Consider the following 19308-nt stretch of genomic DNA (forward strand, 5'->3'; position numbering starts at 1 on the left):
GTTGAGCCCTGCTTCCTGTTTTCCCTGAGTTGCTCTGCATTCTGATGCCCCATGGAAGTCCTTGTTGCATTTTGAACATAGGGTTTTGGATCTTGTTCTCCCACCCTGTTTTTTTACTTTATCTTTTTGCCATTATTGAGCTTTCAGATGCCCTGTCTTGTAACGTGCTGTTGTCTCCAGAAGCTGCTGATTGCTCTCTGGGAGGAGATCTGCTGTGTCAACTCAAATTTCTCAGACAGATTCTTCTTCCTGTAGAGAACCTGTCTCCAGACAGTTGCTATTAACTCTGGTCCAGAGTAGTGACTTCCCTCTTTTATCCTCCCAGAGAATGGGCATGGGATAATGCAAGGGTTTCTGGGAAAAATTACTTCAACCAATGAACTTGCTCCTCCTAAGCATGCAAGCTCTTCCCCAGGAATTCACAAGTAAAAACTCCCAGTAAAGGCCGGAACTAGAGAATTGTCAAATACTGACTTAGCACTTAGTAAGAACCTAATATCTCATTATCTCATTAGCACTTAGTAAGAACCTAACACTGTCTTAACACATTGAAAGTACTGAGTCGTCTCTTTAGAAGTCTCTTCCCAAAAGGGACCCTGTCTTCCCATGTTCAGATCTTGAAAAATCTGCATCATATTCTGGGCATAAAAGGTATTTGTATCCACTATGGCACAGCGTCCTATGATCTCATCTAAAAGAGCATCCTTTTTTAGTCCTAGTATAAATTCTACAAACCATATTAGCATTTTCCTTAGCCATTTGTTTTATCATAATTTCTTTTGCTGGATTTTCACCAATAGTTTGTGTGACAGTTGTCTGCCGATGCCCTATGAAATCAGCAAAGGGTTCATTTGGACTTTGTGCTATTTTTGTGAAGGCTTCCCCTCTATCTTGCCTTCCTGGGAGGGTGCACCATGCTTTGATAGTAGCAGAAGCAATTTGCTCATATGCTGTCAAAGGGTAATTAATCTGCACTAAAGTATCTGCATAAGAACTTACACCTGCTAATTGATCAAAGGTGAGTGGTATATTAAGGCCAGTTTGCTTATTTCATTGGGCTTGTATTCTACAGAGTTCACTATACTCAGAAAGCCACAAGTTTTGTCCAGGTTCTAAACCTCTCTTTGCTATAGATTTTCAGTTATTAGGGGTTAAAATTTCAAAAGCCAAATTCTCTAATAGCATCTTAACCTAAGATGATGTGGACCCATAAAGAAGGCAAGCCTTTTTCAGATCTTTGATAATTTCCAGATTAAAAGGAGTGTATCTTCTCCTGGCTTGACCTGAAGAGTCAAGCTCTTCAATTATAGGCTATGCTTCTATTCTTAAACCAGATGTATCCTGTCCTTCCTCCTTAGCTTTAATTAATACCTCTTGTAATGGTGACATGGGGGGTGGGCAAAACTGCTTCATGCGTGGTGCTGATGGTGTCACTGCCTCTCCTACTTCTCTTACTCCCACTGCCCAGGAGGGTGAGGAAGGAGAGTCAGGAGATGGGGAATGCCCTAAAGGTGCCTACTTGGATGTAGGGGGAAATGAAACAGAGCTGTGAAAGTGAGAAAGCATCACATGCTTTAAGCTCATTAGCACTGTCCTAAGGTACTTAACTCTTTTGCTGCCCAACTTTCCATGCCTTCCAGCTGTGTTGTCACTACCAATCCCTTCCTGCTCTTTCTCCTCACCCTTCCTTGTCTGGCTCTCCACATTAAAATTTTTCTTTGTTTTAGAACTTGTGTGATTCTTTAAAGCCAGTTGTATTATATTGTACATAAGAAATGTTTCCTCAGGAATTGAATCAGGTCCCATACCCTCATAATGTTCAATTAGGTTCTTTCCCACTATTTTCCAAATATCTAGTTCTAATTTTTCTTCCTTAGAGAGCCAAGGAGAGGTGCACTCTAATACATTTAAGAGCCCAGTGATCTGCTTCTGAGTTTCCAACAAACCTTGCTTCTCTATTAATCTAACTATGCATGCTACATACTCCCCTGGGGTGGAGAAGGCTCTTTTCTTAGTATTTGCTCCATTGTGGCTGAAAAGTGGAAATGACTAGTTTAGCTCTTACTGAATCTTCTCGATTGTCTGTTTTTGTACTTAACCTATTTCCAAGTCACGGGGATTTCTCAACTGAACTCGCTGATTGGGTCAGTTGAGCTGCTGAGTGTAGGGCCCCACATCTAGTGCCCCACGTTGGGTGCCAAAATGTAGTGTCCTTCTGGAGGTCCCTGTTCAGGCACCAAAATGTAGTGTCCAGACTACTTTCTCAGGACTAGCTCTCTCAGGATCTTGGGATCAGCCTTGATCTTAGTGGAGGAGTGAAGGAAGCAGGGAACCATTAGGATGGTGGTCAAAGATGGAGTTTCTCATTTCAAGTTCTCTCAGCCCTTAAATACCTCAGTATGGATTACATCATTATAGCACACGAAATATATGTGAACTAGAGAACCATCTATCTCATCAAGCATACTGAGTATGTGCTAACTATAAGTACCCTACTATAAGTATCCCTTACTTCAAATAGAACAGAGTTGGTCATACCCTCCTTGACTTCTCAGGAAGAGTGAGAGCAACAAAAGGAGATGGGAAGCCAAACCAGACATTGTCAGCAGGTTCCCTCCCAGCTGAAGGGTCTTATACCTTACTCAAGAGTTCCCCCCACTATCTGTGGCCCTTTACAATGAAGGATGGTAAAAAACTATGAGGAATAATTGCCTGACAAAATAGAAAAACAGAAGATACAAGAACCATTTTAAGGAAAGCTGAGGGAGACGACTCAGTCATCTTTTTTTTTTTTTTTCCCCCCCCCCCGAGGCTGGGGTTAAGTGATTTTTTTTTTTTTAATAAGTAAACCACCTAAACCATTCTACAGTTGAGTAAGAAATGGATAATACAGCTTCTCACTGGGCTCATTATTTATTGATTATAAAAAAGTATTTAGTTTGCTTGAAGAAAATGCTACCTTAAAAACTTAATCTCCCATCCCTATTAAAATTATGCAAGATAACCTAAGTACTCTTAATGAGATAACAACCATTCTGTGATTATTAATAACAAAGCTAACAACAACAACAATAATAAACATTTTTATAGCGATTTACTGTGGACCAGACACTATGCTAAGTGTTTTAAAAATACTGTCTCATTTTGTCTTCCCAACAACTCTGGGAGGTAGGTGTTATTATTTCTATTTTACAGATGAGAAAACTGAGGTAAGCTGAAGTTAAGTGACTTGCTCAGGGTGTCACAGTTAGTAAATATCTGAACCTGAATTTGAATTCAGATCTTCTTAATTTTAGGAAGTATCTGCTGTGCCAGCTAGCTGCTCCCAGTATCAGGCGAGGCTTAGCATATCTTCTCAAATGAAACAGGTCCAGGACAGAAGGCAAATTGAGGAGGAAGTAACTGAGATGGTGAAATCCTCCAGAGGATCCTGTTTGTGGATAATATTGAATGATGAATCAAACCTTGGAACACTTAGGAGATTGCACAACCTTCTAAAAGAAATTGTAAGCTATTCTAAAGAATTAACCACACAGCAAAAGTTTCCAAATGCAAACCCAAAAAAACTCAGTGAACAAAGAAACTCCTAATAGCCTACCAGGTAAATTTTGCCCACTGCTTGTTTTTAAATTCCTTTGAACAAGAACTGGTTTTTATATTTTAAAATATGATGAAACTTTGTTTATAAATATAAAAAAACATTTTTTAGTTCACAGTTCATACCAGACTATACTGTGATTCTGATTTGGCCCGTCATCATAGTTTGCCAATTCTTGGTCTAGAACAGATCTTAAAATTTTCCACGTAGGACGCCTTTATATAAAACAAGTATACAAATCAGACATTTACTGATATTCATAATTTTGTAACCCCTACATTCAGTTATGAGACCTCATATATATGAACCACAGTTCAAGAAGCTGGGGTCTTGACTACGATATGCTGCTAAGTGAATGATAAAGAGAGCTTATCCATCATATTTATTTTTTAGATGTGATACTTCATATCAAGTGGTCTTACTTTGTTTTGTGTCATAAATACCTTTGATTGTGAGATCTGTAATAATTTTAAATAAATTAAAATAAATAATTTTAATAATAGCTAAAAATTTAAAAATAATAATTAAAAAAATTGACTCCAAACAAATACTATCTGCTTAATAACAATATTTTTCTATTTTTTTTTCATGGAACTATAATCTCTATAAAGAATTGAAATTGAGGATAGCTGTGAACAAACTGAAATAAATTTTATATGGGGAATTAAAAAGAAGCAGTGTAAAGAATGCTATCAAAGAAATATTTGAATGAAAAAGATGGTCTCATTATGGGATGAGAGTTAGGGACAGTCACTGGATAGGCTGCTCATTGATATATTGATGATGTCCAGAGAGAGGAGTGAGGGGAAAAAAAAAAAAAAAAACCAAACCCAAAATTCAGCAGAAAAAAAAGCCTCAAGTTACATGTTAGATAGTATCAAAAAATATCTAGTAGGGGCAGCTAAGTGGCGCAGTGCATAGAGCCTCAGCCCGGAAGTCAGGAGGACCTGAGTTCAAATATGATCTCCAACAATTCTTAGCTGTGTAACCCTGGGCAAGTCACTTAGCCCCAATTGCCTCAATTAAAAAAAAAAAAAAAAAAAAAAAAAAGTATGCTTCAACCTGCATTCAGATTCCATCAGTTTTTTCTTTAGACCTGGATACCATTTTTCATCATGAGTCCTTTGAAATTCTCTTGAGTCATTTTATTGGTAAGAATAGATGTCATTCACTGTCAGTGCCAAGTCATTCACTGTCATTCATTCTACAATATTGCTATTGCTGTGTACAATATTTTCTTAGTTCTGCTCATTTCACTTTGTATCAGTGCATGAAGGGGTTCATTTTGGATTGTCTGCTTTCCCAAGAAAAACAAGGAGGCAAGGTCCTCTGCTGCTTGAAAGGTGAAAGTAGTATGGGAGACTGGAGAGAAGAAGGTTTGAAACAATCATTGTGGGGAATGTGATAGAGATCAGTTGAGGAAGAATAAAAGGTTTATTGTACACAGTGAGGGCTATGCAAAGCACTGTTGTGTGACTTAGACTCCATAGATGAGTAGAAGGGAAGGTGAAGAGAGGGAGTTACAGTTAGGTAAAGCTTATTTAATTAAGAACAAGGACTAAGGATTTAAGAATAGAGAATAACATATAGTTGGATTGGTCAAAGCAGTGAAGGGAGAAAAGATAAAATCAGGGTGGGGACATACCACTGAGAGTTCAGGTGAAATACAAAGGTTAGATTTAGGTGAACTGAGAAAGGTGAGAAAGGCTAGGGTTCATATTCATGAAGCCCAGCAAAACTGGCATTTATGTTGGATTGTAGAACACTTCAAGGACTTAATATGCTTCTAAAAATTTTAAAAATTAGTTTATTAGTGAAATTATAAGTATGGCAAAACTTATTTACCTAGTGATGTATCTTCAGAAGAATTAAAAATAAGCAGCTTCAGACACTGAAGAAAAAATAATTTCTGTGAAAATAATGGCTGGCATTTATATAGCACCTACTATATATAAGGAAATGTGCTAAACTGTTTTCAAATATCTCATTTAATCTTTACAATAACTCTAGGAGGCAGGTGCGATTATTATCACCACTTTACATTTGAGGAAATGCTTGCAAACAGGTAAAGTGACTGATCCCAAGGTCACACAGCTGTGAACGTTATGGTAATGGGTTCATATAATTGAAATTCTATCATAACTTTCTAAAAATTAAAAAGATTTTTAACATTATGAAAAATATTAAATTGTAGATTAATGGCTACCTCTGAAAATTCTTTCTAGGTCTCAACCAAACTAAGAAGAAGGCACACTAAAAAAATGTTATCTTAGATTTATTGAATAATTGTTCAGGAATAAAAATTCAAATATAAATAGATGTTATTAGTTTTATAGGGGAAAAATTCTTGACTGCAAGATAAATTTACTATTTTCATAAAGGAACCATTTTTGTTCTCTAAATCTTTTTCTTAAATTACAATAATCTTTCCTGAAAATGTCAATGTTTTTTTCTATCAAATTCTGTCTACTAACCTTAATTACATCTAAAAGATACTAAGCTAGTCCAATTTCATAATTTACTTTTTTTAATAGTTTGATTACAATCTTTATTATAATTTCATGGTTAAGAGAGGCCCCAAAATGCTACCATTTGGTAAGAAATATTGTTTTTTACCTACTCAGATAAGTTATAATAGAGTTGGAAATTGAGAGTCTTTATAATATGTGCAGTGTATGATAGTATATTGCAGTATATTCAACTGTCAGAAGTTTTGGTAGCACAAATGATTGAATGAAGATATGTTATCTGTAAGGTAAACACACTTAAATCTGTGCTCACAGTGATCTATATAGCACTTACTCAAAATATATTCATTTTTCTTACAGCAGATACTTGCATTTATCAAGATACTTTGAACTAAGACTCTGTCTCACATAAAACTCTGGTTAAACTCCTCAGTTTTCCCTCCCCTTGTGACAGTCAAATTTTTTTTTAAAAGAAATTCTTATTTTCACTAAATTTTTGTGAAAATGCATAAATATGTCAGTGAAAAAAATTTTTAAAAAAGAAAGGGGGGGCAGCTAGGTGGTGCAGTGGATAAAGCACCAGCCCTGAATTCAGGAGGACCCAAGTTCAAATCTGGTCTCAGACACTTAACACTTCCTATTTATATGACCCTGGGCAAGTCGCTTAACCCCAGCCTCAGAAAAAGGGAAAAAAAAAAAAAAAAAAAAAAAAGAAAGGAAGGGAATCACAAATTCAGAGTGTTTCTGTTGGGTATTGGTTTTTGATTTTTAAAAATTGTCTCCTGATTCATCCTCCTTTTCTAATTTTCTTAGATCAACTAGAATGGCTTTTGTCAAACCTTCAAAGAAAAGTTCTTTTGTTGGCCTTCATTTTTTTTTTCCTTTTTTTAAGAAGCATTCATTGAAAAGCCCTTATGCCATCTAACTTTCTTTACATTTTTCTCAACTCATTATCTCCCATTATTCTGTACTGATAAAATGTGAATATGCCAGAGGATTTTTGATATTAAAGCCATCAGTTTTTAGATTCTGTAGGAAAATCATTTGGAAAATAAATTATACATTTTCTGTTAAGAATTCATCATTTCTTTTTTTTTTTTTTTTTTTTTTTTTTTTTTTTTACAAATTTGAACAGTATAATTATTAATATACTCTGAAGATTTTCCTGTTGAGCTTCACATTCCTCTGGTAAGATTTCTTGGCAGAAGATTTCTTGAGGCACTTTATGCCCAAATATTCTTTACAAGTGTGAGAAGGGCTGATCCTTATATAAGGTATGGGGCTTATAGCTGCTGCACTTTTTTATTTCCTCTTTAGTGATAGTGAGGATTAGGGAAGTGAGTGAATATAAGGAGAATAGAAGTTAGAACAGTTGCTGGCTTTATCCTAGCTGCTCTGTTTCTCCCATCATTTGTCAATGCCTTTTCTATATATTTCAGTGCAGAAGAATTTGATGAATAGTATCAGTAGCAATTACCAAAGCCCTAGCCAGTCACTGGTTTGCACCCTGGGAAGTGTTATCAACAAATAATATTTTTATATAAGGCAATAAGTTGTCCTTCGTAAACTCATAATGTAAAATACAAATAGGAAATATGAAAAGGATATAGTTAATATTAAATAAACTGACTTGAACATCTTTAACTTCTTTTTGTGTAGGCAATTAGAAGTTTCCAAGTGGCTTTGCACATCTATCCAATGAATCCTGAAATATGGAAAGAAGATCTTTCCTGGGCAAGAACATTGCAAAAGCAACAGAAGGAAGCACAGAGGGTTAAAAGAACTGAAACATCAGCTGAAGAAATAAAATTTTCACCAAAATCGATTCCAGACTATGATTTTGAAAGTGATGAGATTGTTGCTGTTTGTGCAGCTATCGCAGAAAAGCAGAAGACAGTTTCAGCAAATAAAACAATGGTGATTGTGTCAGCATCTGGGACTGTAGAGACCATAACTGAAAAGGAAGAAGGTGCCACAGTTCCTGATGGTTCTGTTTTTATCAAAGCTCGATAAAATAATGCATGACACTTCAATCTAGCTTGTTGAGCATCACTTAAAAAGTTATAGCAGCAGAGAAATCCATCCTTAAAAAACAGGGTGAAACCAATATTTTTGAGATGAGAGATTTGAAAACTTAAAGGTAGAATCATTGCATAATGTTTGGTGAGCACTTTGATGACTTGTGAATTAGAATTGCAGCCTCAAGAAATGTGAGTAAAATGTGGTGTGATTAACACATTTTGTTTAGTTTTTGTATGTAAAAGCATCATTTTATTAATGCATATCCTGAAAAGCAAAATCTTGTTAAAAATGCTACAAGGTCCCCTTTGTCATTTGTGGATTGATGTGAAGACCTTTGTTGTGAATTGGCTTTTCAAATTGATATTTATTTTTGAAATAGGAAAAAATGGCAACCTTCCCCTCCCTCTTCAAAATATATTGTTATTTAGGTGAAAAGAAGATTGAATCCAAGAAAAACCTAAAAATATTTAGATATTGTAACAAAAAAGGAGAGTTAATAGTCAAACAGTATCATTAGAAATATTTAATATGAGAATGCCAGGTAGAACCTTGGAAATTTCAGCAAAAAACAAATGCATGTCTATACATTATAAGCAATTTCTGATACTTCTCTTAACTGATTCATACTTTTGATTTTGATTTGAATATTAGAAAAGCAAAAAAATTATCATTTTTTAAAAGAAGTTTCTTCTTTAGCATTTATCAGATGTGTCAAATTAATAATAAAAAACAGTATTTTGACATCAAAATGCTTTTGTTGTAAGAAAAAAAAAGGATTCCCTGCCACAAATGAATCATTTTAAAAGTATGAGCTTTTAAAATTATCATAAATGCTGTTTTTTTAAAATAGAGTACACTATTCATATCTGTTTCCATTTAAATTTTATATTTTCCTTAATTTTAAAACTCAAATTATCTTTATAGTTATTTTAAATGTAATGCTTAAGATGGTAGATTTTTATTTTCAGCCTTTCGAACTTAATAGGGGCTGCCTTGATTGGATAAGAAGATGGCTTACCATTAAAAATAGATTCTGTCCTTAAAAATGAGGATGAAATTCTTAATTCTTAAGTCACTAACTTATTGTCATGTCTATAATTTCAAATTTAAAAGTTCATTCTTTATATTGCTAACCATCAGGAATTACAGAAGATATCTGAATGAAAACTAGCAAGTACATATAAAAATAAATGTCTTTGCTAATACAAGTTGATTTTATGCTCTCCTAGTATAATACACCATAAAGTAGAAATTTTATTCTGAAACTCTGAAAGATATTTTTTGTTTTTAGATTAAATGCCTTTGAACTGGAATTAGAGTAATCTACTTCATAATGTGGATTTTTTTTTTTTTTTAGTTTTAAATTCTCTGCTACATTGGAGGCAGATCATTTGATGTTTTTTTGACAGGACCTTTGGGTGCATTAATCAGAGATGAAGAAATCAGCAGATTAACTCTGCTGTAGAAAGTATTGTACTGTGTATTTGATCTGGGAGGTGGTTCCCGTTAGAATGGTAAGTTTTAATGTAGTCTAAAACACAATACTTAGTGTTTTAAATAATAATTACAGATTGACTGGGTAAGTATAGATATGAGCAGTCTTGTAATTTAACATTGTTTTGTGTGCTGGATGTATATGCTTTTTTTGCTTATTGTAAAATTCATGTATAAATAAAGTTATTGGGTATTCTGCAATGTCAAGTTTTTAATTTTACTTGGTGTGGTAGATTTTTTTAAAAAGTGCAATAAACTTAATGTTGTTTCATTTATCTGGCTCCTTTTTTAGGAGATAATTTAAATTCTTTTGTAGATGTTTAGCCCTATATATATATTTTTTCTGGTTTTGGAAAGTGATGTAAAGACAGAAGTTAAACAGTTAAATTTTCCTTCACATGAAGATGAACTTTGCCAATCTCTGCCAGGATATATGGTTCTTAATATGTTATTAACCTATGAAGCTGCTATACAACTAGAATTTTAAAAAATTAGCCCCAAACTTAATTTTTTATTTGTTTCCTAGGCATACAAACCAGACTAGTTTTCCCCATTAGCCAAATAAAGTCTCATACTAATGCTTCCATTTTCTCTCTGCATGTGTGATTCCATATAATCTGAGATAGGAAAATGAGAGTAACAAGATGATGAGGAAATAGGAAGGATTAGACTACCAAAACTTATCATTTTACTTCCATGTTTAGAAAGTAGCTGGCATCATTTTCTGATTGATGGACATAATCTATCATATATTTTATCAGTGTTCTCATTCTTGCAAACAAAGTAAGAGACACAGTGAAAGCTTATTTATTTGATTATCTTTTAGTTAAAAATATTTATTAACCTAAGCCTTTCCAATCTTGCCAGTACAATCACATTATTAGGAGAAAACCTCACAAATTATGCATAATTTTAGTATGAAACATACAACATGTTCTAATTCTTTGAAAAGTTAGAACACTTTTCAACTAAATAGACTATTGGGTTAGCCAAATGATTATATTTTGAGAAGATGCTATATGATTGTGTCCAGGGATATTGTGGTACATACCTGTTAGTAGAAAAAACAAACTATAAATTTAGTAAGTATTGAAGTAACTTTCAAACGTTCACTCTGGTTAGCAGAACCAATATTTCTTGTAGTACAGTCTTCTCAGAAAACATTGTGGGCTTCATAAGTCATAAAAAAGCAATTTTTGGAAAAAGTAATTCATATTTATATAATACTTTAAAATTTGTGGATCACTTTTGGATGACTGGTATAACTATGTGCCAGTGAGATACATGGTGTAGATAACTAATTTCATCTGACAGAGAAGAAACAGGCTCATATAACCAGGTTACGTATGACATTCTTTGTGTTTGATGTTCCTTTTGAAGCTGACTAACCTGACTCTATGTTCATTGTTCATTATATCACATGGCTTCTCATAACATTCACTATCTTTGGGGAACTTACTCTCTTTTTTTTTCTTTTTTGGTCTTTGTTCTAAATGCCTGGCCCATAGTAGATACTTAACAGTGTTGATTGATCTCGAAGTACAATTTCTATTATTATCAATGAAAATCAGTAGTAGAAGGGATATCTTTGTCAATTTAAGTTTATTTTGCATAAATTTCATCTTCCTGCCTTATTTTAATAGCTCAAGATTATTCATATTTTTATACTCTTAATGGGGTATTGCAAAAGAAAGTAATGGAACCATGATATTCGAATCCACCAGGGGGCAGCAGATTCCATGGAATTTGGAGTTAGATGCTGGGGCTCATAGGAGAAAATCCTCTATGCTTTTTTATTTATTATGTGACCTTGTGCAAGACACTTAGCTCCTCTGGGCTGTAGCTTTCTCTTTTCTAAGATGAAAGGGTTGGACAAGAAGAAATTTCTAAGGTGTTTTCTAAGCTCTAAATTCGGTGATCTTAAATGTATCCTATTTTGTCACAGCTGGGCCCTCTGGCCTTTGCTAAAGACTTATTCTCATGGCTTCTCCCCGGCTTTCCAAAGGCTGGAACATAAAATTTGGCAGGTCCTTCTAAGGTACAGTTAACCAAGTCTTGGGTTCATTGCCTGTTGTTCATCTAGCAAAATTTAGGAAGAGGCTAATTATCAATTTGATGACTGAGTTTTTCTTTATAACTAAATGGTGTAGTAGTTGGGTTCTGATGATTAAATCATTCTATATTAATTTTTCAAAGTTTTTTTTACATTATTTTCATTTTCATTGACTCCTCCTTCCCAATCAAACCCTCTCTTGTAAAAACAAAAACATGTTTTCATTCACACATGTATGACATACACACCCACATATAAATTAATAGTAAAGAAAAAAAACATTGGCATACACACTGGAAGTGTATATGCATCATTCAATAACTATAGTCCACCTCATCAGGCCTCTGAAGTCCCAGTTTTCTTTTGCAATGATCAGAATTCTAAAGTTTTTCAATCTTGTCTCCCTTTCAGTCAATCAATAAACATTAAGTACCTGCTATATTCAGGTACTATGTTGGGATATAAGTACGAATGTGAAATATTTACTATCCTCTAGAAGCTTTCTATTAAACATACTTTTTAATTTTATTTTTTTCTGGATAGACATGTATATTAACTTTCTAAATTCACATTTCTTTATGAATCATATTGGGAGAGAAAAATCAGAAGAATAAGGGAAAATGAGGGGGAAAAAAAACAGAAAAAAACTGAACATAGCATGTGTTGATTTATATTCAATCTCCATAGTTCTTTTTCTGGATGCATTTGATGTTTTCTATCCAAAATTTATTGGGATTGCCTTGGATTGGATCACTGAACTGCTGAGAAGAACCAAGTCATTGATAGTTGGTCATCACATAATCTTGCTGTTACTGTGTTTAAATCTTTCTGGTTCTGCTTGTTTCACTCAGCATTATTTCATGTCATATTTCTAGGCTTTTCTAAAATCAGCTTGTTCATCATTTTTTAATAGATATTCCATTATGTTCATATACCATAACTTATTCATCCATTCCCCAATTGATGGGCATTTCCTAATTTTCTAATTCTTTGCTACCACAAAAAAGAGCTGTTACAAACTTTTTTTTTTTTTTTTTTTTTTTTTTTTTGCAGACCTGGGTCCTTTTCTCTCCTTTACACTATATTATTTTAAATAATTATTACATAAATTAATCTGTTTCAGTCACAGCAATTCTTGGAATTCTGTTTATTGAGCCATGAAGGGTTTTCAATCTGCATTGGTAGAAAGAATAACAGATCCTTGAGATATTGACCTCCACTGAAGAAGAATTCACTATCTCAAAGCAACTCATTCCATTTTGAGACAATTCTTAGTGATCAGGAAGATTTTTCTATACATCTATCCCTAAATCTGCACTGCCAGTGGCTTCTAGTTCTACACTTTGGGGCAAAGCTGAAAAAAAAAATCTGTTATCTCTCAGTGATAATTCTTAAAATATTTGAACACAGTCATTATGTCCTCACCAGTCTCCATTACTTTCAACTGCTTCTTATAGGGCATGGTCTCCTGTCCCCTTACCTTGGTAAATTAAGTAGCCTCTGATTGAAGAACTATAAGGAAGAGTCTACCTAGGGAACATATTTTACCGTTTAATAGCTCTAATTGTTAAGAAGTATTTTTGATAGTATTCAAATTTGCCTCTCTTCACTTTTCAAACTATTATTCCTGGTTGTCCATTAAGGCTAAATAGACAAAATCTAATTTCTCTTTCTCCTAATAGACTTTAAGATATCTGAAGATATGTTCCTTCTAAGTCTTATCCTCTCTTAACTCTACTTCGTACATTCAATTGATTCTTTTATGACTTGAACTCAAGGTTCTTCACCACTCTGGTTCCCCTTTTTCTGAAATTCTCCAGCTTATCAATATCCTTCCTAAAAAATGATTCCAGAAGTGATCTGATTAGGGCTAACTTCTGGAAGGTATGCCTTTCTTAATAAAACACAAGATCACATTGGAGTAGCTAGATGGGATAGTGGATAGAGTGCTGGGCTTGAAATCAAGAAGACTCAATCTCTTGAGTTCATATCTTGCCTCAGACTTCTACTAGTGGGTGACTCTGGGCAAATAACCCTATTTGACAATTTCCCCATCTATAAAATGAACTGGAGAAGGAAATGACAAAATCACTCTAGTATCTTTGATAGGAAACTCTGGATGGTGCCATGAAGAGTGAAACACAACTGCAATGAAAACAAAGATCATGTTACTTAAAAATTTTTTTTTTAATTTTTTTTTTTTTTTTTTTGGCTATTGTCACCTTGTTGACTCATTGAGCTGCACCTGGAGTCTATGAATCCCTCTAAATCTTTTTTTTTTTCAGACAAACTGCTTCAGAACTCAATCTTGATTTGACTAGGTGGATTTTTTTTTTTTTTAATTCAAGTGTAAGACTTTCCATTTATCCTTATTGGAGTTCATCTTATCAGTTTTGGCTCAGTGTTCTAGTTTATCCAGATCTTTTTGGATTCTGATAGGCATCCAGTATTAGTTCTCTCTCCCAACATTGTGTCATTTTCCCTTTTGATAAGGAGATCATCTTTGTTTTTATGTAAGTTACTGATAATAAGGTTTGAAAAAAAGCAAGAGACTTTTGGGACACTTCATTGGAGGCCTTCCAAGCTGACATCAAACTATTAATGACTACATTTTGAAGCCTGACCATTCAATGAATTGCACTATCATTTAGTTCACATATTTTTATGGGAATATTATGAAATATTTTATCGTAATCTTCTGCTAAAATCTAAGTCAACTATATAATATTTCCCCAGTCTCCATTCTGGTCATTGTACAAAAAGGAAATTCCTAACATCAATTTTTTTTCTTTTTCTTTTTTTTTTTTTTTTTGATGTCTTGTTTTTATTAGTCATTTTCCACTCTATTATCTAGAATGAATCTTTCCTTTTGATAGATTATGAAAAACAAGCAAAAATATCCAATTCAGACATATATCTAATGATGCATACAAATTCTGTAATAGGATCATATATTTAGAATTGAAAGGAACCTCAAAGGCCATCTAGTCCATTCCCCTCAAATTACAGCTGTCCTGGTAATAATCTTCCATCTCCCTGCAGTAAGGGAAGAGCTATGTCTCATCATTTTTTATTCAAGATCTTCATATTTTTTCCATTCTTCAGAGTTAACTTATTTTTTCTAATCTTTTAATTTATATTTATATAAATATACATATATAGTTTCTTTGGTTCTGTATCAGTTAATTAGTATATTAATTATTAGTTACAATTGTTACCAGATTTTTCTGACATCCTTACATTATCCATTCCTTACTGCACAATAATATTCCATTACATTCTCATAGAGTAAGTTTTTTCCCTCTAGTCATTTCACAGACAATGGAGACTCAATTGTTTTCAATTCTTTGCTACCACGAAGAATATTGCTGTAATTATTTTAATATTTATTGGACCTCTGTTTGTATCTTAAAGTTTATAGCCAGGGGTAGCATAATTGTATCAAAAACTATGGACAGCATAATAATTTTTCTTGCATTTTTCAAAATTGCAATACAGAATGGTTAAAGTGCTTCACAACTTCATCAACAGGGTTTATTAGTGTACCTGTCTTCCTATAATCTCTTGAACATCAATTCTCATTTTTAAAAAATCTTTACTTGTTTTCATGGTGTGAGAAAAAAATCTCATAGTTGTTTTAAGTTGAATTTTTCATATCAATGTAGTATATTTTCATGTTATTTGTGATTAGTGATTCTTGTGAAAATTGTTCATATCTTTTACTACTTGCATATTAAGAATGGGTATAATCTATTCTTTTTAAAAGTAGGTATTCCCTTTTTATAAAGCTTTTTATTTTCTTTTTTTCTATAGAATTTTTTATTCATAAAAGATGATTTTTGCTTTAAAGTGATTTTTAAAAATTTTATTTTATTAAGGCATTTTATTTAAAAAAACATATGCATGGATAATTTTTCAACATTGACCCTTATAAAGCCTTCTGTTCCAAATAATCTCCTCTTTCTCCCCACCCTCTCCCCAGATGGCAGGTAGTCCAATACATGTTAAAAATGTTAAAATATATATTTAATCCAATATATGTATACATATTTATACAGTTATCTTGCTGCACAAGAAAAATCGGATCAAGAAGGGAAAAAAACTAAGAAAACAAAATGCAAACAAAAACAGAAAGAGTGAGAGTGCAATGTTGTGGTCCATACTCAGCTCCCACTGGTCTGTCTTCTGGATGTAGATGGCTCTCTTCATCACTGAACAATTAGAACTGGTCTGAATCATCTCATTGTATGAAGATCAATCAGAATTGATCATGATATAATGTTGTTGAAGTATATAATCATCTCCTGGTTCTGCTCATTTCACTTAGCATTAGTTCATGTAAGTCTCTCCAGGCCTCTCTGAAATCCTCCTGCTTGTCATTTCTTACAGAACAATAATATTCCATAACATTCATATACAACCTTATTCAGCCATTCTCCAATTGATGGGCATCCACTCAGTTTCCAGTTTCTAGCCACTATAAAGAAGACTGCCACAAACATTTTGGCACATACAGGTCCTTTTCCCCTTCTTTAAGATCTCTTTGTAATATAAGCCCAGTTGTAACATTGCTGGATCAAAGGATGTGCACAGTAGATAGCTTTTTGAGCGTAATTCCAAATTGCTCTCCATAATGACTGGATCCGTTCACAACTCCACCAACAATGTATTAGTGTCCCAGTTTTCCCAACATTTATCATTCTTTTCCTGTCATTTTAGCCAATCTGAGAGGTGTGTAGTGGCATCTCAGAGTTGTCTTTATTTGCATTTCTCTGATAGTGAGTTGGAGCACCTTTTCATATGACTACAATAGTTTCAATTTCTTCATCTGAAAATTGTCTGTTCATATCCTTTGACCATTTATCAATTGGAGAATGGCTTGAATTCTTACAAATTTGAGTCAATTCTGTATATATTTTAGAAATGAGGCCTTTATCAAATCGTTTGAATGTAAAAATGTTTTCCCAGTTTACTGCTTCCCTTCTAATATTGTCTGCATTAGTTTTGTTTGTACAAAAACTTTTTAACTTGATATAATAAAAATTAACTATTTTGTGATCAGTAATGATCTCTAGTTCCTTGGTCACAAATTCCTTCCTCCTCCACAGATCTGAGAGGTAAACTATCCTATGTTCTTCTAATTTGTTTATAATATCATTCTTTATGTCTAGATCATGATCCCATTTTGACCTCATCTTGGTTTATGGTGTTATGTGTGGGTCAATGCCTAGTTTCTGCCATACTAGTTTCCAATTTTTCCACTAGTTTTTGTCAAATAGTGAATTCTTATCCCAAAAGCTGGGGTCTTTGGGTTTGCCAAACACTAGATTGCTATAGTCACTATTTTGCTCTGTGAACCTAACCTATTCCACTGATCAACTGCTCTATTTCTTAGCCAGTACCAAATGGTTTTGATGGCCATTGCTTTATAATATAGTTTTAGATCTGATATAGCTAGGCCACTTTCATTTGTAAAGCTGTTTATTTTCAAAACGTACACATAGATAGTTTTCAACATTTACCCTTTGCAAAATCTTGTGCTAAAACCTATTCTTGAGGTAGGTAGGCTGATTTCTGATTCTTTTTCCTAGCACAGTTGCTATCCTGAGATTGCTAACCTAAGACCACCAGGCCCTGTGACATTAGGTGACCTTTGCTAATCCCTGTTTACTTGTTCTAGAGTTTGTCTTAGCTTCATTGCTCTTGGGTTTTCTTGATTCCCCCGTAGGGAATCTAGATTTCCCAAAAGTTCAATTCTACCCTTCAAATTCTTGAGGAACAATTCCATTTTGGACTTTAGTCCGAGAGGTCTTTCCCAGTGGAATATGTAGAGAGGGAATAAAGAGGTACCCATTGTACAACTATGAATCAGTTATAGAAAGGCAATTTTATTTCCAAGCTAAGGAATAAAAGAAATGCTAAGCAATAAAGAATTATAGAATCATTTAGGACTGACTGAGAGTATTCAAATGTCTTTGGGACATATGCAGAAAAATCTGATCATTAGCTATTTTACATTTCACCTTCACTGAGTGTAGCTAGATCAAAGCCAAATGGTTTCTTTTTCTTTCCTAGAGTTTTTTCCATGAGAGTGACTCTTTTCCTCTTATCCTATCTGCCACTGATGCTACTCTCTCTCTCTCTCTCTCTCTCTCTCTCTCTCTTCTCTCTCTCTCTCCTTGTTGAGTTGTGTCTGACTATGACCCCATTTGGGGGTTTGCCATTTCCTTTTCTAGCTTAGCTTACTTTACATATGAGGAATTGAAACAAATGGGCTCAAATGATTTGACAACATCATACAGCTAATGAAATCTCAAGATAGATTTGAACTCAGATTCTCCTGATTCCAGACCTAACTGCCATGACTTGTGGCTTACCTTTCATTATAGCTAACAGGAAACATCCTATCTACTTTAAAGTACATCATGAGGATGCTACATTTTAATAATACATGGTAGAATTTTGCCTGAAAAAGACAAGCTGGCCTACAATTTGGAGTCCTCATTTTCTCCTTTTTCTGAAAATCAGGACAATTGCCCTTTTTTATCTGCCTTTTCTAATGCACTTTTAAATATCACTAATACTGGAGATAATTCTTTAAGACCTGAGGTTGCAGTTCATATGGGCGCTGAAACTATCATCAAGTGTACCTGTATGTTTTTTTCTCTTTATTTTACATATCCTTCTCTATTAACTATTTTTGTTCTACTTTTCCCGTTTTTAAAACCATTTTCCATGGCAAAGTGGAAGTAAAATAAAAATTTTCTATCTTTTCTCTGCTGTCAGATATTGTTTTCCTATCCATTCCAACAGTGATCCTATTTTTTCTTTGTTTTTCCCCATTTTCCTAGCTGGACTAAATCCCCATTCACCTTTTAGTCCGTAGCTTTCCTTGCTAACTTAAGTTCAATCTAAGTTTTAATACATTGGATACAATTCTTATAGGGCTGGTTTTTTTTTTTTTTAATTCATTAAGTAATGCTAACATTTACTTGAGCATTAAAACCGAAGGTGGAATTAAAAATAATTTATTAGTTTGAATCAGCTTTCTCAAAGATAGAGAATGGCTTAAAGTTCACACCCTCTTCTGTCTACTAATCTTTACATAGACCAGGGCTTTAGATTTCAAGTTATTATTTTATTTTCACTTATACATGAGTCACTCCATGAATAGCTAATTAGAACTATTCTTGGAAGGATAGCTACCATTTTCTGTTGTCTGAAAGAAAACAATATATGAAACCAGTTTCAGATGTCAAGGAAAAATACCCACCCCCATATGCACAGGTTTATCAAATCCCAAATGTTAATGTACCTGAATTTAGTACTGGGATATATGAGCAAATGAAAGTAGATCCTGATGTAATGTAATGGAAAGAATCTTGAATTTTAGATTAGGAGACTTGTATTCAAGCCCTACTTCTGAACACTTACAAATTATTTGGCCATTGGGATGTTTGTTTATAAAATGGGGGTAATTTTTTACTACCTGCTTCGCAGAGATGAAGAAAACATTTTGTAAATGTTGAAATACTTTAATAATTATTTAAAATATCATGAAGTTTTCTGCCTCAAAATTTTTTTTAAGTAGTATGAAACTCCATATTTTAGTTTTTTAGTGAATTATTTTTGGATAGAAAAGGATGAAGAATTGGTAGTTTGATGTTTTTCCA

General features: G+C 33.6%; 1 protein-coding gene across 2 annotated transcripts in view; it reads left to right on the forward strand.

Annotated features, from left to right (window-relative positions):
• TTC33 (tetratricopeptide repeat domain 33) overlaps positions 1–9855 on the forward strand; it is a 31095-nt gene extending 21240 nt beyond the window's left edge. For both annotated transcript variants that reach the window (XM_074282603.1, XM_074282602.1), the window contains exon 5: positions 7726–9855. In XM_074282603.1, coding sequence (XP_074138704.1) covers positions 7726–8079 — 354 coding nt within the window. In that variant the 3' untranslated portion in view covers positions 8080–9855. The remainder of the gene's footprint in view (positions 1–7725) is intronic.
• Positions 9856–19308: the final 9453 nt, after the last annotated feature.

Source organism: Sminthopsis crassicaudata, chromosome 1, assembly GCF_048593235.1.
Source record: "Sminthopsis crassicaudata isolate SCR6 chromosome 1, ASM4859323v1, whole genome shotgun sequence".
NCBI lineage: Eukaryota > Metazoa > Chordata > Mammalia > Dasyuromorphia > Dasyuridae > Sminthopsis > Sminthopsis crassicaudata.